The sequence below is a fragment of the Haliaeetus albicilla genome, chromosome Z, assembly GCF_947461875.1.
Source record: "Haliaeetus albicilla chromosome Z, bHalAlb1.1, whole genome shotgun sequence".
NCBI classification, from domain to species: Eukaryota; Metazoa; Chordata; class Aves; order Accipitriformes; family Accipitridae; genus Haliaeetus; species Haliaeetus albicilla.
Genome location: NC_091516.1, coordinates 64,363,893 through 64,391,012, shown reverse-complemented (window position 1 = coordinate 64,391,012; position 27,120 = coordinate 64,363,893). Strand labels below are relative to the sequence as shown.

General features: G+C 40.8%; 3 protein-coding genes and 1 long non-coding RNA gene across 10 annotated transcripts in view; 3 read left to right on the top strand and 1 right to left on the bottom strand.

Moving 5' to 3' along the window:
• The window catches only part of SSBP2 (single stranded DNA binding protein 2), a 196,487-nt gene extending 175,277 nt beyond the window's left edge, over positions 1–21,210 (top strand). For all 7 annotated transcript variants that reach the window (XM_069776049.1, XM_069776047.1, XM_069776045.1 and 4 more), the window contains 2 exons: positions 4,628–4,726; positions 7,566–21,210. In XM_069776049.1, coding sequence (XP_069632150.1) covers positions 4,628–4,726; positions 7,566–7,595 — 129 coding nt within the window. In that variant the 3' untranslated portion in view covers positions 7,596–21,210. The remainder of the gene's footprint in view (positions 1–4,627; positions 4,727–7,565) is intronic.
• Positions 1–27,120, top strand: part of DHFR (dihydrofolate reductase) — a 638,672-nt gene that overhangs the window by 219,635 nt on the left and 391,917 nt on the right. The gene's annotated exons all lie outside the window — the stretch shown is intronic.
• On the bottom strand, positions 7,342–8,925 carry LOC138683769 (uncharacterized). The gene is made up of 2 exons (XR_011323207.1): positions 8,851–8,925; positions 7,342–7,517 (listed from the first exon to the last, which is right to left on the bottom strand). It is a non-coding gene; the product is annotated as an uncharacterized lncRNA (long non-coding RNA).
• Positions 25,065–27,120, top strand: part of ACOT12 (acyl-CoA thioesterase 12) — a 33,631-nt gene continuing 31,575 nt past the window's right edge. Inside the window, exon 1 of the mRNA XM_069777188.1 lies at positions 25,065–25,371. Coding sequence (XP_069633289.1) covers positions 25,239–25,371 — 133 coding nt within the window. The 5' untranslated portion in view covers positions 25,065–25,238. The remainder of the gene's footprint in view (positions 25,372–27,120) is intronic.

The following is a 27,120-nucleotide window of genomic DNA, read 5'->3' as shown; positions in this document are numbered from 1 at the left end:
CGTGATCATCGTTAATTTAGGAATTAATGAGCTTATTTGGTATTGATAAAGTGGCATAAATCTGTCCCCTGCAAAACACTATTTTTTTGCACTCAGCATCTTCAGATGTAACTGACTGAAACTAATAAATGTATGACTACAACAATCTCTCTGCACTTTCATACTTTTGATCTATAAATACAGAAAGTGGTGAAGAGATTGTTTCAGTTAAAATTTTATAACTCATTAATTTGTAGCAAAATTCTTAACATACCTTCCAAGAAAGGAGTATGAGTTTGTTTTGAGCATCTCAGCTGCCGGTGTATTTTGGGTGCCCCAGGACAGAGTACCGCGGTGCTGCAACTAGACCTCTTCCAGGGCAGCCTTTGCCATTTCAAATCTAAGGCTGGTCTGCGTGTGCTCCCGTCAGGCCAGGGACCCTGTAGGTCTGTTCTCAGGAGCTGTGATGAGATACCAACACGTAGGGAACAAAATGCTCACCTAAATTCCCATAGGTTAACACAGACATTTGTAGTGTGAATTTGTTGAGAGTACACTTCCAGGTGTTCAAAAGGCAGGAATCATTCTTCACTTAGTGATACATATTTGTATGTTCCAAAGAGGAGGAGGACGACCCTGTACAGTTTCCCAGTTCGTGGTCTTCTGGTGGTGCGGTATAGGAGAGGGGTAGCAGCCTGTAAAGCTTAGCGTATCTTTCCTGGAGGGAAGGACCTCAGCAATATGTGTCCAAGGCCATTGCTGGTCCTGTGAGGGGGCAGTGTATATAGCAGTCCTATATTTTTGTACAATTTTAAGATCTATAACATTTTCAGGCACTGCAAAGGGTAAAATGATGGATTGAAATGACCATGTTCCCTTAGTTGTACTGTGCTTAGATGTGCAGTGATGGATTCAATAAAAGCCTGCAGTGAGATAATAAGGATACAGCACTTTTTAAATCCATGTCCATATTTTTTCTTCAGTATTTTTATTGTAAATGGCAGCATTTCTTAAGGAAAAAACCCAAATCATTTCCATTAGCTTGCCACGGGATTATTTTTAAAAGCCTGTATTCAACTCACTGGTATTAGTATCCGTATATGTGCTAATACAAGTAGTATCAGGAGCTCTGAAAACCTGGGTCCAAAAATTTACCTGGAAGTCTTGTAATTTGTTAACTTTGACGAATAACTCATGGAAATCACATTTGATGCATGTCTTTTTCAAATAACTAAATGAAAAATGCCGCTAACTTTGGAAGTAACAGAGTTGTCCTGTTACACCATTCTGTCTTTTTCTGAGTAGCACTGCCCAATATGCAGCCTTCATTGACAGTAGTAAAAGTGTGTGGGTAGCATTGGTAATTTTGGGTAGGTAGTAGTACACGATGCTTTTGAAACTTGAATGGAAAAGTTCTGCTTGCAAGAAATAGTAGATTTCTGGGGTTGATGCATGCAAAATTATTATGTGGCTGCCTTCCAATTTTTACAGTTACCAGGATTGTTCCTCCTGAGGCAACAGTCTCCCTGCATACATCACCAGCCTGTCTTGCAGTTGGCTTTTTCACAAGTAGACTTCCAGTGACGGAAATTATTTACTGAAGTTAGCACAGTTTGGGGTGTGTGATGCTCAAGTCCAGGCACAGGACTTCAGGGGAGCAAAATGCATTTTAGAGGAGCTGATTATCAATTCACAGGAGATGTAGAATTTTAATCCAGTCTTGGTAGAATCAGTACAGCTCACAGAATTCAGAGCTACATTTTCTAGAGAAGATTCTAATTTAATTGGCTGAATGGCAAAACATGAAGTTTTTATGAAGTAAATTGAGATGGGGAAGTAAATGAACTGAAATTATGCATATTAAATAAACATTAATAACCAGTGTTTCTTGCAGTGCCCATGGAATTTGTGCAGGCATCAAACACATACTTGCTTTGGAAAAAATCAGCTAGTGCTACAATGCGAGACCCCATACTGGCCATAAAAGCAGCCCAGGAGAGTTGCTGTAAAAGTGTTTATGTCAGGAATTTGAACCTTTGGGGCTGGTGTACTGTAGCAATTGCAGAATTTCAAAGCTTTGCGCTACACAGAGCAAGATAAAATAGGGGTAAATCCCCCAGGAATGAACAAAAGTGCAGGAGCATGATATAAAATAAATGTGACAAGGCCTTAGTGGGTTTTAAACTTCATATTCATAGATTTTAAGTCCAGAAGGGACTGATAGGATTGTGTAGTATGACCTCCTGCATAACACAGGCAACAGGACTTCCCTGAATTATTTCCTGCTTAAGGTCCAGTAGCTGTGGTTGAACTGAAGCAATCGTTTTCAACCTTTTTCAAGCTGTGGATCCCTAAATATTTGCTGTCCTAATTTCACTGAATAGCAAACTTAATTGTCTGATGTTAATCAACTAGTTAGGCTTTTAGTAGTCTTTGATGGACGTATTGTCCTGTGATTCCTGGAGATCTGGGGGTCACAGTGTCAGAAGCAGTGAACCAGACTGAGGTAAGCAAAAGGGCTAAGGCAGGGGTTTTGACCCAACTCTGTAAGCTGCATTTCAGATGCTAGTAAAAAAGTTATGCTTGCATGTTGCTTATGTAATTAATTTTATACTTAATCTGTAACTAAAAATAAATATACGGAGCTGGACCCATATACATACTTGGCCATTCAGACTGAGAATGGTGATCTTCTGTCAGGGGAATGTGGTGAAAACTTAACAGCAGCCTTTCACTGACCATAGAAAATACATTACAAAGCGGACAGTATATATAGCAGTCAGGCCTACCAGCCTGCTAACACAGTAGCAAAAAGTAACCGATTTAAGTTGTGGTATTTGGTGAAGCTGAGGACAACATTTTTTGTTCTCCTTGGAGGTGAAGTAAATCTGTGGAACAGTGGAATGTGTTGCAATATTTAAATTATGGACAGGGGTCAACATGGGACTTCATGATTACAAAGAGGACCATGCAGAAATACGGTATGACAGGGAAGTAGAAGTCATGGCTATCCCATCCCATCTTCTGTTCTAGGAACACTGCAGTGTACATCTTTAAAGTGCCAGGGTAGGATAGATAGCCTTTGTAGTTCTGAGGAAAGTGACAAGAAATTAAGGGGACTTTCTCTTTCTTTAATGTTTCCGATCATTCAAAGTTTGAATCTGCAGGTCTAGTTATACTGCATGAAGACTGCATGCAGGTATTTTCAAAGTGCAAAATACCTGGGTTTTTTAAAGAAAAAAACCTCTCTGCTAACAGACACACTGCGTCAGGATTTAACTGAAAATAACATAAGAAAAAGAGGACAAATTCAGTTAGGATTCTTACATCCAGTATAAGTTGGTCACTTTGATCAAGATCACTATTTGAAGTTGTGTTTTGTTAGCTTACCCATTGACTGCTCTAGGTTTGTGTTTCAATTTATTGTGACATACCAGATTTGCATTTGTATAAGTAAAATCTCAACAGCAATATTGCGTTCAGTTTTTCTGAATCAAAAAAAATCAAGGGGAGAACTGTGATGGACGTAAATGTTTCATAATGAAGTCCATGACTTCACTCCCCCCTTTCCCTGAATACTGCTTTTCCATCTCAAATCATCTATAAGTAGGAGTCTTCACAGTGATGGAAAGAGAAATGCCTGTGCTGCAGGCATGGTAGGGTACCACAAATCAACTTTGTAAAAACACATAACTAATTGTAGTGTCTACAATGATCATGTATTAGCTATTGACTCAGAAGAGTTTCTGTGACAATTACCTTGTTTCACCCTTTCTTTAAGTAACTGAATCTTGAAAGCATTTTCTGAACATTGCAGAGGTGGTTGTGCACTTATGTTAAAAAAATGAATTTATCTTCACAAGCCTTTATATTGTTATTATATATTAGCATTTCAGTCACACCTAGACACTGGAAGGGTAGATTAAAATGCTGTTGCATTATTCTCTATGCAAGCAAATAGCAAAAGTACAGCTCCTTCTGAAAGTGTTTGTGAGCACAGTTCAGTGGTTAGCTGTTACTCAGGAGTCTTTTATCTAGCACTCTTGTTAACTCTTTTATCTATAAATGCTGTCTATTAGCTGTGCTCAGTGTAGTGGTTTAGCACTTGAACCACACTTGTGAACTACTTGTGAAACTGTATTTCAATAAACTGTGAACGCTATGAACTAAGACTGCAGGCACAACCCTTTGCAAAGGTCTGTGTAGACCAGATCCATCCATATTTCTAGCTTTAAGTACGTATTCATAAGTCATGTATGTCAAGGCACACGCTCATAGACTTCACTGAATTTGACCACATGATATAATGTAATGACAGAGCTACCTTGTATACCTGCTGCAGCCATTTATAGCATTTCCTGACTTCAGTAGGGGAAGATGCTGGCCATAATATGAAAACAAGAATTACAGGTAAATAATTCTTGGTTCAGGGAAGAAAACATTACTTTACAGGCTAAAATTAGTGACTGAATCATGCAGAACCCTAGAGAGGCTTATTTTTTCATCTTTGAAAATCCCAGTGCATGGTACAGTGCATCTGAGTGCACTACAGTATCATGTAGAGCGTGTCTCTGGCACACTTGGTGAAGCTGGGAAATGAACTGAAATCTTCAAAACTTAATATGTATTTTTAAATCTTATTTAACAGAACTCTCCGAGTAATATGAGCATGAGTAATCAGCCTGGCACTCCCAGGGATGACAGTGAGATGGGTGGAAACTTCTTAAACCCTTTTCAGAGCGAGAGCGTAAGTATTTCTTTACCTAGGCATTGTTTTTTGTTTTGGGGGGGAGGGGGATTGTTGGTTTTTTTACTTTGTGAACCTTTATCTCTGTCATTTTCCTTAAAAAAAGAAAATTAACAGCAAGAAGAAACAGTTTTGCAGTACTGTGCCTTACATGTTTTTTACTAGCTTCTAAAATTATGGTATTGATTTGACAAAAAATTGTTTAAAAGACTGCTAGAAGTTGAGCTGAAACTGGAAAATGTGGGAGGTGTAGATTTACTGCAGAAACTCTAGATTAAGAGGTCAGTTGTCAATGAAAGTTAGATCTGTCAAGCAGTAATAATTACACCTCATGTATTCAGTAATGCACAACGGGCATTTGTCAGGCAATATCCAAGCAGTTTAAGTACACATAGTTGACAGATCCTTACATCTGAGTGTTTCAATGTGTGGTTGCCCAACCTTTGACTCCTAAACAATGTGTTTTGCAGGGAATGTCTTTTAGAACAGGATTCAGGTTGAAGTGTCTAATTAGAGCACCCGTAGATCTCGTTGCAAAGATGCAGTGTGCTATTAGAGCCAGAAAAAGCAAAGGTTCCCTCTAGTGTTCGTTCTGGGACAAATGATGCTTTTTTAAAATGGAGAATGCTTGAGGCAGCAAAACGTGGTGTAAAATACATTACAAAGCAAGACTGCAGTATTTTCATACTCATGTGCCTGAAGCTGGGTTTCTAAATCCACATTTAGGTTCCTAAATAGGAGTGGCCTGATTTTTCAGAAGTGCTGAGTGACTTCAACACTTCTATTCTTATTGGAAATCACTGCTGCCAGAAGTGAGTGCAACTTCATTAACTATGCCAGTGGTGAACTTCATCTTAGAAATTATGATGAGTAAACAGTTTCTGTTAGATCACAAAACAGTTGAATTGCATGACAAATTTCACGGGAATCAGATTTGGGGTTTTTGGGGGTTTGCTTCTTTAAGTAGTAAAAAGGAAGTTTCTGCATGTTACCTTTTCATGTCTTCATAAAGAGGGCACATGTTCAGCTTGTGTGGAGTATTGGAGAAAATTGGTTTGTACAACCCAAAAATACTGGTGTTTAAATATCTGTCAAAAAAACAGTAACCACAGAACCTCCATTAAATGTGATCCTTGGTCATGGTAATCCTCGACTCTCAGTTTGGCATACGTTGCTGGTTCTGAGGGCAGGCAGTATGATCAGCAGCCAGGCCAGTTCACTGAACTAAGGTCATGAAAAGAAGGACATCAGTTGTACTGAAAAGAAAATCATTTTTCTCAGACCCTTATGGGATTCTAGGTGCTCTTAGATGTTGTTTTCCTACCTGGAAGAACCTGGGACCCAGTTTTCTCAAGGTTTTAGATGAGATGTATGCCTACAAGGCATGCATTATACATGCCATGTTCATTCTATTCTACTTCTAGGTATCAGTTCCTCCCTAACATAAGTCACATTGTAGGTCCCTGGTAACTGTCTTGCTTTCTGATTTGTATTTCGTTACTTGGCTGACTGGAGTAGGCATTATTATGAGGTCCTTTCTCAGGCAGACTTGCTGTTCAGTTCACCAGTTTTCGTTGGGCATGGGGAACAGTTCTTGGCTAATAATAAGTTAAAAATCACAAACATATTTAGATCATCTTTTGATTCCTTGTCCAAAGTGATTACCCAGGTACAGATACAGGAAATCACTTGAACAGATGCCTTGCTTTAAGCATTTGAGCTGATCTCTGACTTTGGCTAAAGACAAGCTTGTTCTTACCAGCTTTTCTGGCCCACTGTGGGAGTGCTTGGCAGGATATGATGGGAGTAAGCCCTAAAGCAGACAAACCATCAGAGACGTGACAAGAGACAAAATGGACTTTACCCAAGTAGTCCATTCTATGTAGTTTACATGACAGGGAAGACCCATCCAAAGTGCTTTTTCTAATATGCTTCGATACTTAGAAATGGCCAGCTTGAAATGCTAGCTTTGGCAGGATTTTTATTGCCTATCTGTTTTTTGCAAAGGCAAATTTATCTTTCTGTTTCTTATATCCATTTTCATAATGGTAATACTTCTTGCATTTGAACATTTTCCTCTACTTATAAGATTTTAGGCCCAATTAAGTGTTTCTGCAGTCTGCAATTTTAAATTTAAAACCAAATTAGGTATAGAGATGTGCACTTCTAGGCATTGTGGCATCCCATTGATGACTGTAATGAAGTACTGCTAACTTCAGGGCAACTATAGCTTGCATAAGGGCTGCAGTTCAATTTGTGTTACAATAATAATGTAATGTGGCAACTGAATTTTTGGTTCACATAAAGGAGAATGACCACTGATCCTTGATTCAGCTTGCCTTCTAAAATTGATAATACAGGATAATACAGACCAAAAGCCTTGTTTAATTCCAGTCATACATATCTTTACTCCTTTCTTCCCATAAAGTAGTAAAAAGCTCTCCAAAATATTGATGTGGTTCAGCTAACCATGAATGCAGTTGGTCTACTTGAGGCTAGCCACCCACCTAGCTAAATTCCCCCCAGCAGCCAACATTGACAAGGAAAAGGTGTGGAAAGCATCAGTGAAGTATTGGTTTATCACACCACTAACACCAAAACAGTCTTCAAGGGAGTTGGCTTTATCAGCAATAGCTGTGTTTTTGCATAATGAGAAAAGTGTAACAGAAGTTATGATACCACAGATTGAACTACAGCCTTAGCACAGGCTACAGTACAAATGTAGGAGGAAGTTCAAAGAGCGTGTTGACATTTGAACTCATCGCTGTGGTCCAGAAGTCATTTTCGTTACCTGGGGGGGAAAAAATGGTTGTTAAAATGTGGATTCCTCTTTTTTCAGTACTCCCCTAGCATGACAATGAGTGTGTGATCCGTTAACAAGTCTCGTCATGAAGACCACAGTGAGTTGGCCCTCTTCAGAGAGCTACTGCAGAAGAAAATTATTCGTCCCAGTGTACAGTTTAACAAAAGGATCTCAGACACAATCAGACCCACCATTTTTTTTTCTACCATCTCCCCCGTTTTGTCAAGAAAGTGGGTCCCAAACATGATTGAGACAACTGTAAAGAGTGGCGTAACAGAACTGCCCAAGATGGAACTGCAAACAATTATCTGTGTATGTACATGTGTGGGTTAATGTATATGTATGTGTGTGTGATATAGAAATACACACATACATATATAGAACCACAGGACATTGTAAAATATTATCCCATGACATCTTAAGTAGAAATGAGAAGTAGGGAGTTTTATTCCATCTTTTTTTTTTTTTCTTCACGTTTACATTTTAATTATTAAAATTTGCTTTCCCTCTCCCCTCCTGAACTGTTTTATGTTGCTTATATCACTGCTTTATAAGTTATTTTTTAAGGTGAACTCAAATGATAAATTCTTCTGATTTTGTAAATGTCTGCCATTATGGATAGGAATAAAATTGCTTATAAGAGCTTTCATTAACTTGTGTTTGATACCAGTTACCCTAGGAATCACAAACTATACTGTCTCAAGAAATAGAAGAAAGCTCATCTTAATTTTTTGGAGAAATTTAATAATTTTCACCTAGTTTGGTGATTTTTTTTTTATACTTTGCCTCTAAAAAAAGAAGCACTGAAGTTTATTTTTCTTCTTTAATTGAAGCCTAAAATCTGCAATATCTATTTTAAATGGAAGCCTGAATTTGATACAAGCTTCTCAGTTTATATAGAGTACTATAAGGTTACTGTAAGTGAGCTCCAATTGGTATAGAATCTAGCAATAAAGTGTCAGGGGTTCTTCTGCCCTTGGAAATGAGTTTTCTATTTAGCATGATCTTCTCTAGGGGTGGTAGTTAGTGGAAATACAGTAGAGTCCTTATCACCGAAACCTTTTCTAACAATTTACTATTATGTTTCCCATTTTCAGTGATTCTTAACCGAATTGTAACAATCCATGGTCCTAACGATAAACAGTATTTCCCAAGTGCATTCAGAAAATACAATCACCCTGCTACTTGGGTGTGTATTTTTCACCACATCTACCAAAATGAATTCCCTCAAAACTTTCCAGTAAACGGTCTTTTTTTTTTTTTTTTGAGCCAAAATGGTGGAGTAAACTTTTTATGACTACTAGCCTTGCGAGGGTCTTACCTTCTGCCACGAACAGAAGAGGAACAAAGGTCTGGGCCATTTTATAAGGAGGTCAGCCTATTAGACATGGAAGCTGGGGACAGAATGGAGAAAAGGCATATGGTGTTAAAGGAAATACTTCTGGAAGCAATCCCTTGTCTCTTCAGGCAAAGCTCTAAAACCAAGATTATGGTACATTTAGTTCCTAATGATTTCCAGCCCCCCCAAGAACACAAAAAAGTTTTCAGTTGTGTAATGATCAAAAGGTTGATGATCAGCAATGCGGGCACAAAGTGGCTGAACAAAAATTCATGCCACAGACCAAAAGCTAAGTCCACTCCTAGGACTTCACATATAGAAGAGCCACTTACATACGAGGAGCAGTTCTGAGATGTGGTATGTCCATGAAGTCTTGCAAGGAGATTTTTTTCATGAACTTGAGATGGAGAAGTGTGTGTATATAATGTGCTCATTGTGATGGTAGCTGCACATAATGGGATGTGTAAGGAATACTACAATCTCCCAAATAATTTTTATTTACATATATTACATATATATAATATATGAAAATAAAAAGGTGTAACACTTTTTACTCTCTTGTTAGGGCTATTCAAAGGTGAAACTCTTGGAGGCTTAAAATTACTTTAAGATATCAAAGATTTTGATAGCATTACTTGTTAGTAATAATACCTACTCTGATTAGTTGTAAATATAAACTAGATAGTCATTATGGTTTTGTGGACTTTATTCCCAGTGATTATGAAGGTGACATACATTTGCTTTTCTTTGGAAAACACTTTGTTGCTATCTCAAAAGATGCTGGAAGCCCCTACTATTGATTCGAGTTAAAAAAACACAAAATCAGATCTAATTTCCTCAGACCCTTTGCTGTTGTCACTAATACCACTGGTTTCAGTAGCTGTGTCCTCAGTGCACCCCAGCTTCTCCCATAAGCACTGCAGAGTCCAGGTGTCCTTGCAGCCTGCATTTGACATCGATATTATCCTTGGTAGCCTTCTAGGAAGGCCTTTAGGACCCTTTTCTGCCCAGTTTCAGGCAGACGATGTCACTGCTGCTGGACTCAGATAGATGGGTATGTCTGGACTGTGCATCAAGTGCCAAAGCCCATTCATTCACGCACCAGGTAAGTGTGCCCTCAAGTGGGCTCTCAAGCCGTTGAGTGCATCTGGGGTCTGTTCTGTATCTCCAGGGGAAGCCCCCGTACGGTCCCGTGCCAAGCTGGGGTCCCTGCAGGCAAGCCGTGTGTCCAGGGACCGCGCAACAGCCGCCCCAGCTGGCACCACTGAGGGCTCTCTTACAAGGCAGAGTACGTGCCGCCACTGAAGCTTCCTACTGTGGCAAAATTAAGCAGAATTGGCACTTAGTATTAATCAGAGACTTGATTTTATTTTTTTTTCTTTCTGCATTTGGCATTATCTGCAGTATTTTAGCTTGTAGGCACCTGTTAAGGATGAAAGCCTGACCATTAAATTAAACCTGTCCAAAGAAACCCCTTAAATGGAACTGCCAACACATATTGAATATCATTATCAAACTATGTTATCCTAATTTATATACAAGAGCATAACGTCTTCTCAGGCACATAATTTTTCTTCTGTAGTTCTTTCAAACTCCCTTCTATACAATTTTTCTTACTACCAAGAAAGGTTTCTTTATTTCTTTGTTTCCCCTTTTCATTTCTTTTTCAAATCATTTGCATCATTAAACATTGTTGCGTTGATCCTGCGGCATTAATCTCGGTAGATACATTCCTGGCTTCAAAATTAACAGGATCAGGCCCTGCTTCTCATAGCCTGTCATTCTGTGCCCTGACATTGCAAGTTACCAGGTATGCCCAGCAATTCTCATAACCGACATAGTGCCACAGACCGGTGGAATAAAAGGTGTGTGAGCTTGCAGAATTTTAGATTTGGAAGATCTGCTTGAATACTCACTGTATATCTTATTGTTAGAATTTTAATCAGATATAAGGAAGCCTAATCATCTTGCTTTCTGTAGGGAATGCTTATATCCCTGTGCTTACATACATGTGTAAAGTTAGTTACATGTGCACTGGTAGGATCAGGTGATAATAACCATACATAGGTTCTGCAGCTGAACCATTAGAAAACAATCTTACATGTCAAATACTCAACTTTAAAATTGTAAGTATCCCTTCAGATTTTTTTTTTTAAATATGCATTGCGCTTTTTGCTTGTTCATTTGTTTTCTTTCTTTTGCTTATAAAATCTTGTAGGATTTTCATCATATGTAGAGTATTAATGTGGAAAGAAAGAACTATTTCCAAGCACTGACTTCTTACTCCTGCTTATGTTTCTAATGCACTACATACCAGTGTGTCATGTCACTGCTGTTTTTATCAGTCCTTATGCAACAGCATTATTGATAATGGCAGAACTTGTCCAGCCCTGGGAGGAATTTTATTTTAAGCAGTGCAGGATATTTTTTCCACACTGGGTTTTTAGATACTTTTCTCTCTTTAATACAGAAGTAAATAGATGTGATTCTGTAAGTAGGTCTTTCAGGCAAGGTTAAAGTAAGACAACTTAAAAACAGAAGTGATGAAATCTTAGAGTAGCAGAAATAGGGACTAATGGATCTTTCATGCTGTGAGAACTCTGGCAAATATTCTGCCCTTGTAGAAATCAGCTGAAATTGGGATTCAGTTGTGAATTTCACAGTGAAACCGGTATTTTACCTGCTGCATAAACCTATGAAAAGGAGTATTCATAACCAGATTTTATCTCCATATCACCCAGATTTTATCTCCATGTCTAAGTCTTGTGTAGGCAACAACAGGGTGTAGGGCAAGGAGGAGGCTGTATGAATCACATGTAAAGCATGTGACCTGACACGTGCATTAAAAAAATACCTGGATATTTGCACGTATGGGTTCCATTATTTTCTTAATGGTCTGAGCGTGAGGACGAACTGCAGCTGCATTCCATGTTCCCCTCCTCCACTATAGAGTGAGGTCGGTGCATGTAAAAAACACAGCAGTAACCTTGAGTTGAGTCTTTGGCACGCTGTGTGCTGCCCAGTGGCATAGATGTGCCTCAGCTTGACTTGGGGGCATCTCAGAGTGACAGCCCCCAGAACAGAGGGTCATCCATCAGCCTGTGGCTGAGGCCACATTTACCATTTTTTGTTTGGAAGCCTTCTGGTTGCAGAGCCCAGGCTGCCAATGGGTCATGTATTCAGAGACAGTAACAGCTTTCAGACTTACCAGCCAGCTCCCCTTAATATAGGATTAAACGCCCCATGTCCCAGGACATCCAGCTGTTGCTTTCCCTTGGAATGGGAATGCGCAACAAGAAATATATAGGCTAATTATTTATTTTAAATAATTCAAATTAGGAAGAAGTTAACAGAATCTTGCTTCTTCATGGACAGCAATTCATGTGTCAGAAGGGCAGCTTCTTGAACTGGCTAAAAATCATTTGAATTTTCCCCTGTTCTGTGGCTAGCAAATGAAATACTGCATGTAGATGATTTGGAGTTATATGGGTGATTTAATGAGGGACCAGCTGTTACAATATTCACTGTTGAACATTTTATTATTTTTTTCCCTTTACCAGTCAAAACGAATTTTCAGCTGATACATGTTGCACTGATTTCTCTATCTCAGATCAGTTCACTATTTGTAAGTGTTATCTCCTGTTCCTAGTCAGCTCTGATTCTTTGTTGCTGTTGTGGTTGCTAAATATGGACTGGATTCTTCAATATTTGACCCTACACATTTGCATTTGGAGAATGTAAAATAGAGCTTAACAATGTAAAAAAAAAACCGATCAGTACAGGTAAACTTATTTTTCTTTAATTCACTGTAAGTGATGATATAACCATGGCTCTTGTCCCAAACACACTTGGGTTTGGTTGGGCCCTAAGGATGGGAATCCTGACAAATCACATCTTTCAAATAAACCCCAAAAAACTCTTTCATCAGTGACAGCTCATTTCTCTTCAAACTGATCGCACTAAGGATCTAATTCAGGATTTAATGATATGAAACAACTATAAAAAATCAGTACACTCAGAGAATAAATGAGTTAGATTTAAATTTTAGTGTATGCAGCTTCCTCTACTTTCCAGACATTATTGGCTCAGTCCTGTAAGCTGCTGCTGATGCCAGTTGTCCTGCTCAAATTTTGATGACACACCTCACATAAGGTAATTTTTTTAGTAGGATTTCACCTTGATCTGGGTGAAATATATAATTTATCTATCTGAGGTGTGACAATATTTGTCAGATATATAAACTGAGATATATAAACAGAGGATCTGATGAAATTACCAAAATGATGTTTCAGCCTGAAAAACAAGAAAAAAGTCCTTACCTAAAATACTGCTTTGAGTGCATGCATGCAAATTGTCTGCCAGTGGTATTATCCTGGAAACAAATTACAGTAACAAATTTAGAGAAAATAAATGGATCATCTACTCAGCACATTAAAACTCTGATCCTGCAAACACATTTGCATCTGTTTGAAATTAAGCCTGCACGTATTTAATTTTAAACAGATTTAAGAATACAAGTAGTATCCTTCAGGAAAGTGGGACTGCTAATATGCTAAAACCATGCTTGATCATGGACAGTCTAGAATCTCAAATTAGGTCTTCCCTAAGCAGACATTATTTTAAAGATTTTACCAATGCAGGAGCATGTGTATTTATCTATTACTGATATGTGGAACAGATTTGGCTTTCTTCTGTTTCTTATTTTATTAGAGCATTTTTCACTACATGAGCTATTTTTGTGAACTTGTCCTTCCATCTTGTTTTCAGTTGTGCAGCCATAGTTTCCCTCAACATAGCTAACAGCTTTGCAATTTTATTCCAAACTTCTGTTTGGTCACTGTTCTTCATTTAAGCTTAAAATGTGTAAGAACGCCTCTCATGTAATGGGAAAACTTGCCATAAAAATGTATAAAGGTTTTCTTGGGTACCTGTTTTCACATTTAATAAAAATGCAATTTTCAGTTATAATTTGAAATGGTCACTTTCTAGCCACTATTTAATTTCAATGTGCAAAAGAAATTGAGAAAACAGATTACCTTTTTTTATTTATTTATTTGAATTCAGCATCATAAATATTTGCTGAAAGACGTGGTTTTGGGGAAATTGCATCAAACAAAATGTACTACCTAGTTGCTATGAATAATACAGCTGGACTTTATGTTGAAAGCTCCTTCCACATCCCCAAAAGTGGATTGCGTAATATCTGATATGTATGACTTTGTAATAGCCTAATTCACAAGTAGTCATTTCATTTGTCTATTCCGTGTTTTCACTGTATCTCATGGATGATTCAGGGTGCCCCTTAGCTGTGCAGGGTTCTGTGGTTGTATCTCTCAGAAGAGTAACCGAGTGGTCAAGCAGGCTTGTTCACAGGGTCTGGTAATTAAGGACTGGATAATATATCCACCAGGTGTGCACTCAGAAACAAGGTATTCATATGCTACCTCGCTGTTCTCTTGAAAACTTGTACAAGTCTTCTTGCAGTTAGATATAAGGCTCCCTTAAGATTTTACAATGCCAAGACAAGAAGCTTAATTTTGCTAAGAGAAAATTCTGGCAGTTTAGCACGTTTTCATAGGGAATCAGCACAAAACATGGGGATTTTGAAAAGTGATGCATTTTCTTAATAACCTAGGTGTACTAGGAAATAGACCATACAATTTAGAAGTTTGGTCTGTTACAGACATATATACAGTTCCTCAGATTAGGAGGGAATTATAACAATAACCATGACCAAACCTATGTTTGTCCCTGTAGAGTGAAATCATCAGTAATCGCTTTTGATGTGAAGAATTATTGCTATGGAACAACTGCTCCGATCCTTGAGGAGCCAAATTATCAACTGGATGAACTGGATATTTGTAGGCTTTATTTTTGTTGTTTAATCTTCATGTTTTTTCTCTCTCATTTGGATTTTCCCAATAAATGTACCATGCCAGATCTTTGCACAAAAATAAGAACAATTTGCCCAATAAACATACAGAAAGTTGTTCCCATCTGTAACTAGAGCCCTACTGTAGAGAGTTTCTTTCATTGGAGACACTGAGTGTAACAACAAATAAGAAGTGGCGGTGCAATATCCTGAGAGCTCGTACTGTTCGAGATTAAGAAAGTTAGCATCTCACAGACTCACGCATTAGGTGAGATGAATTCTAACAATGACATAAAACAGCTTGAAACAGAAGCTGATGTTTGCCATGCAGATTGGAGGAAAATAAAATCTAAATAGAGCGTATTTAATTGAAGTAGAAATTTACTAAAGCTATCATTTACTAGGAGAGTTTGAAAAGTGTGTTACTGATAACAAGCTTGTGAGCAGCAAAAGTGGTAGCTAGGATTCAGGAGCTTCTCTCTTTTTTAATGCAGAGGTGCATCCTGCAGAGTCTGTAATCCCCAGCAGAGAGGTTGGCTTTCTTGATCTAGGCAGGTTGTGGACCAGGGGCTGCAATATCCATGGGCCACACCTTCAGTTACAGGTGAGCAAAGTGCAGGTGCCCTTCCAGCAGATGTCAAAGTCCATCTCTAACAGGAGCACAGAGCATGTCCAACAGTTTAGTGGGAAGGAAAAGCAGTGTTTGCTAAATTGTCTATAAACATGACGTTCAAAAGCAGGTATAAGCTGTTCCCCAGTGTATTTTTGTTTCTCTGATTAACTCCTAGTTTTGATTTGATTCACATTTACATTGATGATTAAGGAAGAGAATACAAGTTCCTAAACTAGGGCTGAAATACTGACATGGAAGAGTGGCATGAGTAAAGTGGAAGCTGGAGCTTTCTGTTAGCTGAGAATCAAGTAAATTTTTTTTTTCCAGTACAAAAAGCATCCATACAATAAACTTTTTTAGCCTTGTGGTGGCTATTTGAGAAGTGTGAATCAAAATGCTGTTTGTGCTTAGAGACCAATTTTCACGGCTTTTTTTGTGGCAAGTATCCCCTGGCAAAAATGTTGTGGTGCATCTATTTTGTGCATGTTTGCCTAAAACCACAAAACCAAATTTTTTTATGGACTGCTGTACATGCATCTGGCAAACACTTGGTTCTGGTGGGAAGAGGAGGAAGATTTAATAGCTGGTGGGTCAGCATATTTATGTGAATTACTTAAAGCATTGCTAAACTATTGTCAACTTTGTTCACATTGCACAAGATACTCTGTGTAGTCTACTGCTGGCATTATAACCTCAGTGATCCATGCATATTCTGTAAATTCCTGTAGGTCCTGTGTAAGAAACCTTGTCACCATTGCTTACTACTGTAAATTCTTGTTTTGAAGCAAGAGGTGGCTTTTGATTGTACAGCCTTGTGTATTATATACTACAACAGTACTAGTTCTGTTATCAAAACTTGCTGTTCACATATAGTTAAAGCTTTGTTAAGCACGCTGAGTGGTTTCAGAATTTATTTCAAACAGCAGATATATAAGCCATTTAGAGGAATATTAAATGTAACGTAAGAGAATTCAACCCAGTTCATATCCTTTTTGAGAGCTTGGGGTTGGATTTTAGCAGACAACAGGCAGCTGCAGGTTAGCACATTTCGTGGCTCCGTGCCGGCTACGCAGTGTTCACTTTCCAACTGCAGGCATCTGCAAGCCTGGGAGATCAGACCCTGTGCAGTGGAAAGTCTCTCCTCTTGCTGTCCCCCGGCCAAGGCACCTACAGGACCTTGGGAGACTGTCGCAGAGACACGCGCCAGCCTGCAAGCTTCCTTGCGCTAAGTGAGCAAAGACATACTAGCTTTTCCTCTGGTGATTTTTGTTTGGGTTGTTTTGAGTTTTTTTCCCAAAAACTGCACTGGTGCCAGGACAGAAACCCACCTCTAAGGGTATGCAGGGGGTAGAATACTGCCTCCGTATTGTGTCCTTGTCCCCATCTAACACAGAGTTTACATGAGGCAATGTTTTAAGGAGAATTTAATTCTTTGTCTGTTTATTGAGAGAGAAAAATAATCTGAATTCTTGGATTCTGGCTTCTTTTATATTAGTATTTTATGATGTACAGCAAAGCCCTGCAAATGTGTGTGCGTTCTTTGCTGGTTTCTGACATGAAAAATTCCTGTCCTGTCTAGACGAAAAGACGACGATGAGAAAAATGAAAAAGCTGGGAAAGTTGAAGGGGATTCTTATGGATTATTTTAAGTTCTGTTTTATTTGGTTTTATTGATAGTTTAAATGACTAGCTTAATCTTTTGAATAAAGGCAGTCTTTTGTCAGCGACTTCGCACCTTCACCCTTTCATGTAAGGCTTTGAGTACTCGCAATAAATGTTCCTCACACTTTCAGGCCAATCTGTAGATAAATTCCCTATATTTCTAAGGTCAAAAAAATGTTTCTACAGATTACTGCAGCCCTTTACAGAGAACAACAGGTCAATCGCAATCCCTTAATCCCAAGTATTTGCAGCTCACATTTAAACAATTAGGCAGGTGTGTTTCAGACAAAGAATGACTTTCAACATTATAAATGAAACTAATGTTCAAACTCAGTCTCTGGAAGTAAAGAAAACCTCAGTAATTGTCCAAATTCCAGCAGGAATTAAATTTGTCAATATAAATACTAATGTAGGAAATACATGCAAAACTTGATACTGCCTCTGACCGTAAGCATTCATATTGATAGCTTTGGGGGTCTCACAAAGTTTGTGTGTTTCAGAACAGCTGTATTTCTCCTCAGTGTGTGCTTCATTTTCATTATTGACAGCTACTGCAAAGAGTCAATCCATGCCATGCTGAAAGAGTTCAAAAGCATGGCGATACAAAATTGCCACAGCATCATAAATACAGGGAGGTGTGGGAGTGTTGTGTTAGGATGAGTAACCACTCCAACTGCAAACTTCTCCAGACCTTATGTGTAACTTTTCTGTAAGTCAGAGGAGGGACAGAAGAGGAGATGCTTCTGGAAGATTGTATTATGGCATCAGTTGCCCTCTCCACTGATGAATCCTGCATGCTTTTAAAGGCATACAGTTAGGTGGAATAAATCCAAGGGTTTATATTTAGCTTCACATCCCTGTACACAGAAGTGTATTTATTTGAGCCTGGTATGGGCAAGAATAACGCAGCTCCTAAGAACCTGAATCTGAGTGGCTTCCAAATGAGTTTCTGAATCTTTCAATCTCAAACATGAAATTTCTGCCCCATATTTGCTATTTTCTTCGTCTTTATTTTTTTATAAACAGGTGTAACTTCAACTAACTTGTTTGAACATTTCTAGAATGTTTACACCTGCCTAGAAATCCTCACCTTTATTTGTTAAGTGGGGTCTCTCACTCTTTCCCTTCACTGATTCATTCATTGAATGCAACACATGAAGAAACCATTGCATAGATCAATCAACACCAGCAATAGCATATGCTGCTTTTAAATTCAGGTGTAAGGTTGTAACTAAGGTATTACTGTTCATACTTTCTAGGGATGGCTAAGGATCCCTTTCCAGAGAGTTTGAAGGAATAGATCTAGGAGCTCCTAATTCAGGCTTGTGAGAATACAGGTAGTAATGACAGTTTATGGGGCGGGTTTTTTTGGTAAACTTGTGGGAAATTATGATTTCACATGCTGGTTTGGAGATGAGGAAAGTATCCAGTTTTGGATGGACCAGATCTTTGCAGGCAGTGTTACTGCAGCTTAGCAAAACCCATTTATAGCAGGTTCCACCTCAGGCTTGCACCATACACCTACCTTATTCTAGTTCAGCTTGTTGTCATTCTTCATTAACTGCTGGTACGAAATCATAACAGGAGTTGTACCAATTCTTGTTGCGAGCTGAGGAACAGCTGTTTAAAAATACGAATGTTGTAACTTGCACCTTTTCACCTTCATGAAGTGTCCACATTCTCACAGCTGGGCCTGAGACAGCAGCTGCCTCCAAATTTGCCATGTAACTTCATCACACAAAACCGGGTGTAATTTTTTTGTGAGTTTAACAGGAGTGGTACTGATACATTTGCTGTGTTTCCCAAGTTGTGAGTCATTCAGTGTAGAAAATGATATGCATCTCATGTACCTATGAATAGAAAAATTGAGAATCGTTTTTTATGATATGCTAGTACAGTCCCTGCTCTGCTCCTCAATATTTTGAGTGCCGAACTCAACCAAAACATTATCTTCACAGATTATCTTAGCCTCATCTCTGCATGAAAAAGGGTATGAATTTCCAGTTACTGTTTCTGTGTTCTCAGTGAATTCTGGGCCAAAGGTAAAACAGTTGCGGTGGTGGCCACTTACTGACAACTTTACAGATGCATAAAACCATTCTCTCTGTTGTCTGACACTCTTCCAGTTTTCTCAGTGGATCACCATGTTCTTGAATATCTTGATAGGTATTGTCAGCCAATGGAAGAAAGATGGACAAGCTCACCACCCAGGAAGGGTAGATGTAGCAAGTAATGAGCTATCTTCTCCAGCAATCATTTACTTTTAGTGCTTAACTTTCAATCAGCATTTGTATCTTCAGTTATTATTTTACCATTCAGTATCTTGAGGTGGTATAAGCAAAAATATATGAATATATATAATTTATAAGAAATATAGGCTTGTGTTGTGCCTTTGTAATACTCTTCAGCTTCAGTATCTATAAGCTATGAGCAGACAAACTTCTTCCCTCTTTTGGGGTGTTCTTTACTACATAGTAGCTGATGGCTCCATTAGTACTGGCTATTTGAGTCTTCTGGGGATAACGTTTATGTTTTCCCTGGTGAAAATGCCGTAGTATTCTCACCAGACATAAGCACAATGACATATCACTGCAGTGCATGCTGTCTCTTAGCTTCTCTCTACACGTGCTTGCATGTTGGAAATTTAGAAATGCTGCTGTATAAATTGCTACATTGTTTACCCAATACAGGTGTTTTTCTGCATCCCTTTTTTGCTCAAAACTCCCATTAACTTGAAAGTTAGCGATGGCTTGAAAGGGGGTTTTGGAAGCACAAAGGATGCAGGGAGCAACTCTTCAGTAGTTTACAGGCTGCTGTAAATTGTCTTCTCAGCAAAAAAATGTAGCATTTTAGCAGTAACTTCCTAGTGAAAACACTGAGCGTGCTTATCACTTGAGATTTTAAGAAAAAAAAGGTGTCAGACTGTGTAATTGTATCTCATCTAATTTTGGCACAACCAGTAATATTTGATGAGGTATGAACCTCAGTTGTGTCTACATGTTCATGATCTACCAACCGACGCAGAACTCAAAGGTGAACAGCCATGTTTTAGTATCACAGCTACACAAGAAATCAGTTTTCAAGAGGTTCTGTTTTGACTTTGTTTCTTTAATACATTTTCACCGCGGAAGTACTTTTCTGTATAGTTACCTGAGGCTTCCTTTCACCAACCAAAAGAGTCTGTAGCCTTCTGCACTGTGAAAGGCAAGCCCTGTGGAGAAACGTGGGCTTTGCGCTTGCCCAGCAAATTAGCAGAAATTTCATCCAAGCCATAAAAGCCTCTTACGTTATTCTGTGTTTATGTAATTAAAGCAATTAGGGATAGGAGCTTCAGGAATAATGAGATCTCTCTGTCCTCTTGTTTTACTCTCTCTCTGTACTTCATAGGGATTTCAGAGTTCTTTTTTCAAGGCTCAGCTGTGTCTCTTTAAACCAGTGCAGTCTAATCATCATGTGAGATTCAGTTTATGGAGGTAGCATTGGAGTGTGAAAGATTTACTTTCAGTAGCAAGGAGTAACACATGTCCCTGTGGACATGGACACTTGCAAGCAAGTCTGACACCGAGAATAAAAAAAATCAAGATGGTACCAGTACATCAGACTCTGTACTACAGTGGGGTTTTTAGCCTTTGTCATTTGTATTTTATTTTGCGGGAGGAGTTGGGGAATCTCAGATCACATGGGGAATTTTAGAAGTATATCACTCAACAATCATTTTATAAAGTCTAACTTCAAAATGCACTATGATTTATTACAAAAATATATTTTCTTCTGTTTGCTGACATGGTTGTTCCATTTTGTGATAAGTTAAAACTCAGCAGTTAATTTGTTGCACTGCCTAGCTGCATGAATTCATCCAGTGTACATAGGTACCTGTGCAGCATTACTTTGGGTTTTGTATTTGAATTTGCAGTATTGATTATTATTTTTGTATTTTACTTTGCCTCTGTTATTGGAATTGTAGTAAACATAATTTATACATATGATTTTACAACTGTTTTGCAACTGAAAAGTCTTCTTTAAATTGTAAAGTTTTATTGATGGATACTCATTAAAATGGTATAAGAATTATATTAACAATTGTTTTGTGTTTTGATGCTCTCTGTACATAAATATATGTCTATTTATCTGTTTAATGGTGCTTGTGTCTTGCAATTTTGGATACATTTTAGAATAAAGTTTCATTTTACAAGAAGTAGTTGTATTTTCACAAGCTGTGTCAAAAAAAACCCTTTTTTCATTAATAACTAGGGTTATGAAAGAAACCTATGAATCTCTTAAAAGATTTATAACTTCAGGCAGTAATACATTTGTCTTAAGAATACAGAAGTATGCAGTCTACAGAGATGCACAGCTATATACTGTAGCTGATTTACTGCAGTAACTGACATCTGTATTTAAAACATTACCAAAAAGATCCATTTTGGAGGTATGTCCTAGAGCTGCTGACTCCATTGGTAAGAGATTTGTGAAGGTGTTAACGATGTCACAATTATCACATTAGTCTGTTATTTTCCAAGGAATGCTAACACTCTCCAGTTGTGCATACATCTGCTTAAATACAGAAGGAATTTTGGTAGAAAGCCAAAAACCGATTCTAGGTGACAGGGTTCTGTGGAATTTTGGTTCTTCATCAGACCTCCTTTGCTACCCTGTTGTTCTATACCATTTCTCAGAATAAATTCTAACTTGAATGAAATGCAGGTCTGGAGCAGTTACACTATTAGTTGAGTGGGCTGCTAGCTGTCTATGTGCCGTATGATTGAATAGTACTTCTTGCTAGCTCTAATGGCTTTACTTTACAGAAGATTTATTCACATCTAATACTGAGCTCATCTTTAATTAATAAAATGCCTCACCTCTTCTGGCACAATTCCTCTACAGGCATTGTACTGTGCAATTGCACTGTTCTTCACAGTGCTCATGAGACACGCTATTGTGCTGCACAAAGCTTTTTCAGTTACATTGCTTCAATTACAAATGCATGTTATTACAAGATGACAACCTAATATCCATTCTGTTTTTTCTTTGTAAATGTATTAAAACAGTACTGCACCTGTTATTGTTTCTACTATTTCACTTCAGCAGGACGAGCCTCAAGCCATTAAGTGCAAATCATTTATTGACAAAAACTTTTGGAAACTGCATTAGCAAGCAACAGTTCTGAAGGGAAGTCAATTTCTTAGTCAGTTAAACAAACTTTTAAAGTTGAGTGTACTCTTAATTCACCAGCAGTTCTCATTTCAAAAGAACAATTTCACCAAAGTTGGTAACTGAGTGGTGTATGGGTTTGGATGTAAGGCATCCTCCATCTGCATTTGACCGTTTGTCCTTGCCACAGTGGGCATCGATAATGAGAAATCTGATGGTTCACAAAGATCCTTCCGAGAGACTGCCTTAGCCACATAGTGTCGGTCCAGCTACCTTCATCTGGTGGTGATGCCAGAGGTGCCAGTATAGGCTACTGTGCCACAAGAGGTACTTTTCAGCTGGGAAACCACTGGAAAGCACAGATCTCCTCTGTGAACTTGGGCCAGTTAACTTAATTTCTCTAATGTTTCAGCTGTGAAAGGAAAACAATACTGACCTTGCAGGTATTTTGTGAGGTCAAATACACTGAAGGCTATAAAATACTCGGTTACTCCAATGGAGACTGTGTAAGAAGCTAAAGGAGTATAAGGGACTGCAGAAAAAGGAGTTGCTGAAGCCAACTGGAAGACATACGTTCGAGCCTTACCTCAGCAGACAGGGTCCAACAAGAGGAGCTGGAGGGCAGGAGAAATGCAGCTTACAAAAGCAGAGGCTTATTTGGGAAAAGGGCACTTTAGGCTGTGAGTTCCCTCACCTCACTGTCCAGGTGTGTCTGCCAAGTGTCCATAGCAGTGGAATCCAAGTGCATTGCTTATTTGGATCCTGGGTGGCCATTCCTGTTCTTGAAGGGCAGCTCCTACTTCTAATGGACATATTGCGAATTACATCCTTCCCTTAGAAATCAAAAGGTACATACAACTCTGAGGTGTGTTTTTCAAATACCAGCTTTGCCTTACCCCAACAGAAATGAGAGAAGTTACCTTTTCTGTTTCTCTAAAACTCCTCCACACAGCCTGAGAGGTCTGCTGACCACTCGCCCCAAGCATGTACTCCTCTGCAGACTTAAGAAAGTTTTAGATCTGAGCAGATTTAGATTTTACTTTTACCTCTGTGATACTAACAGCTTTGTACCTCCTAATCTCACAGCAGACAACAGCTATGTCATGGGCCAAACACCTGATCGCTGGGAGTATGTTAAATGGAGGCGGAAGCTACCTCTTAAAGAACAACAAATAAGCATTATGTTAGAGAAAGCCTGGTCAATGAGCATAACAAGGTAAACCTGAAGACAAATTTACAAATAACTGGCCTAGGCAGGCAAAACACAAGTTGTTTTTTTTAAATAGAAAAATGTTTAGTTCTGTTTAAAGACTCTTCCTTCTGAGATCCAGGATCCATGCTGTGAGAAGTTGATACCTGAGTTTTTGTCATCTGGATTGAGCAGACGAAGAAGGAGAAAATACTGGCTGTATACTGTTTACAAACTCTGTTCAGGTAGCAAGGCTGCGGTATGCCACTGCCACTTCCAAGAGAGTCTCTTTCTTTCCTTCACAGAAGCCAATCAAAGAAGGAAAGAGAAATTGGTACAAACTTTTTTTCTGAAGCAACAGAATAGAAATAAATCTAGGGAATAGCACAGCATGCTGATTTTTCAGAGCCAGTATCCTCTGGAATGTAACCAGTGTGATGGTACAGCCATTCTGTTGCTTGCTAAAAGAGTATGTGACAAAGAAACAGAGATCTTGCTATAGTGCAATGATAGTAACAGACCATGTGGGAAGAAAATCCCTACTGCACTGAGAAACGCTATCTGGGTGAGGCAGGTTGGTTAAAATTCAAATTTTCCTGGCTGTTATGGGTTAAAGCTGGATCTTTAACAATGTTTAAATGAACATGCATTCACGGTATAAATTCATTTCTGTATGTTTTTAATAAACATGGGAAGCCTGTCATTGTGGGTAACAAGTTGTGGCTAAATGATAAAGAGGAAAGGCTGCAGAAAACAAACAGTCTTGCTGCTCTATTGAAAACCATGCTATTTACAATACCCAGCAGGGGGAAAATAGCACAGAGTCAGACACAAGCTTTGCAGTCTTTCCTTAAAGACCCTTTACAGGTTATAGACTCCGCTGCCTCGAAGCAACACGTCTGCTCCACTGACCAGCCTTGCCTTAACAGCTGGCAAGCCCAGCCGGTGAGCATCTCCAAACCACCACCCTCTTCATGTGGTTGAGCCTTCAATAGTAATAACGCTGGTTATAACCATGGTAATAGTCAAACGGTGGCCTTCCTGACCGATTCAAAAGCGATTGCCCTACTTTTCCTCACGGCTTCTTCTATTTTCGTAGTTTGCAAGAGCAGCAATAACCTGCAGTACCTCACCAGCCATGTGAGGATGAGGAGGTAAGAGGAGGAGCCCTCTGTGGGGTCTCCAGTAGTTAACTCCTGCAGGAATACATGTCGGGGGCCGCGAGCACCGCGGCAGGTGTCAAAATGTCCGACGTACCAGCAGTGACGGCCGTTCACCGGGCCGCGGTACCTTCCCGCCAGGCTCACCAGCGTCTGGAGGTGGGAATGTGCCTTCCCTGGGCCCATCTGCTGGGCTGTCAGGTTGGTGACGACACGAGCGAGAAAGACTTCAGAGAAAGGAAAAAAAAAAACCCAACCAGTTTAAATCTGGGCCAGATTATAAGCATTTCAGTGGCGGCCCACCAGCGGCCGCGGCGCAGGCTCTTGGCGACCCCGCCACCGCGGCGGCGGACGCCCGGCCTCGGGGCGGCCTCGGCGGTGCCGGGGCAGGATCCGCGGGGCGGTGGGAGAAGGGGCAGCAGGGCGGCAAGGAACGGGCCGCGGCCCCGCAGCCACCCGTCCCCTCCCCCGCGGGGGGGCCGCGTTTGCCCGGCGGCGCCCTCCCCTCAGCGCGGCGGGCTCCCTCCCGCCTCCCCGCAGCCCCGGCCCGGCCCTCGCCAGCGGAGGCGATCCCACCTCAGCCCCGGGCGTTGGGGCGGGACCGGCCCGCCCCAGCCCGGTAGGGCAGCGGAGAGGCCGGGAGGGGCCGGCCCGAGCCGGCGCTGCCTCTCCGTCCGCGGGCGAGCCTCGTCTCGACCGCTGCCCCTCCTCGCTGGCGGCGCCATGGAGCGGCGCGGGGCGGCGGGCGGCGGTGTCCGCATGTGCCAGGCCGTCCTGCCGGCCCACGCCAACCACCGCGGGGAGCTGAGCGCCGGGCAGCTCCTCAAGTGGATGGACGCCGCCGCCTGCCTGGCAGGTAGAGGGGCGGCAGCGGCGCGGCGGGGCAGGGCGGGCGTCGCCTCAGGGCGGCGGGGAGAGGCGGCCCCGCCGCCGTTCGACCCGGGGGCCGCCCCTGGGCAACCCCCCTCACCTCAGAAACGCGCCTGAAACCCGTCGGCTGTGCGGGGACAGCGTCTCCTTGGCTGAAAACCCGTAGCCCCCTCCCGGTGTTTGGCGATGACAGGCGAGGAGGAGGAGGAGGAGGAACTTTGCCCCTGGGGAGCTGGCGGGGGGTGGGGGGCTTGAGGGAAGGTTTCAGCCGGGGGCAGTGTGTGGGTCTTGGGGGTTCAGATTAGGAACAGGCGTCAAGGGAGTGAGGAAGCTGGTGGGGCTGGAGAGGAGCGTCAGATCTCAGGGGAGGGCGAAGAAGGGGCAGTGGGGGTGAGGAGAATTAAAAAAGAGCCGCGGAAGGGAAAAAGAGAAACACGAGAAGGAGGAAAAGTGCTAATTTAAGAATACTGGCGCATGGGTGGAAAAGAATAAAACAACCGCAAATCCAACCAGCGTGCAGAGGACTCCGTGTCTGGTGTAACTCAGCTTCGAAAACTTTTAAAATCTCCTCAGCTAACTTCTGGAAGTGAAAGACGCATCTAAAGCACCCAGAAAACCCAAGGCTCTGCCATCTCTGCTGACAGTGAACTCCGTTTCCAAGCACGGCTGCATACATTAGCAGTCCATAATGAGCCTTGCGGAGAATAGCGGGTATATTTGGGGAGCTCATGTCTGGATGGCGTCTCCACGCGACGCAGTGACCGTGGTGCACTCGCGGCGTAGGTGTGTGCCACGCTCGGTGCAGCTTTACGTAACCCACTCTTCTTATATAGAAAGAGCTGGGATCCTGGAGAACTTGTCCCACACAATAACCCAGAAACTACCTAGCATGTAGCAACTTCCCAATATGATCACACCTTTTTTTTTGAGACTTATTCTAGCGTGAAGGAGTCATTTGATTTCAGCCCTTCAGTGATTTACCCCTTAACAGTGCTCTTTGTGGAGGGACTCTGAACTGATCTCAGCAACCCCTGAACTCAAGTCCCTGCTCTGAGGTGGTAGAGCCCCAGCTGCTAAAACTGCTCGTCCTTGCTCCCTGGACTTTAGTTAAACTGTGATGATCTTCATCAGCTGCAAATCTGCCACTTTTCATAATTGCTTTTACTTGGTTAGGCTTAGGGCAGCAGCAGTAATTCACACCACAGGGCTAATCCTACCACCCACAAAGGATTTTTAACATCTTTACTCGCTTTGTTTTTTGTGACCAGCAGGTCAAGGGAGGTGATTCTGCCCCTCAACTCCACTCTCATGAGACCCCACCTGCAGTACTGTGTTCAGCTCTGGGACCCCCAACATAAGAAGGACATGGACCTGTTGGAACGAGTCCAGAGGAGGGCCACAAGAATGGTCAGAGGGCTGGAGCACCTCTCCTATGAGGAAAGGCTGAGAGAGTTGGGGTTGTTCAGCCTGGAGAAGAGAAGAGAAGGCTCCAGGGAGACCTTATAGCAGCCTTCCAGTACTTGAAGGGGGTCTGCAAGGAAGCTGGAGAAGGACTTTTTACAAGGGCATGTAGGGATAGAACAAGGAGTAATGGCTTTAAACTGAAAGAGGGTAGATTTAGAAGAGATGTAAGGAAGAAGTTCTTCACTGTGAGGGTGGTGAGGCACTGGAACTGCTTGCCAAGAGAGATTGTGGATGCCCCATCCCTGGAAATGTTCGAGGTCAGGTTGGATGG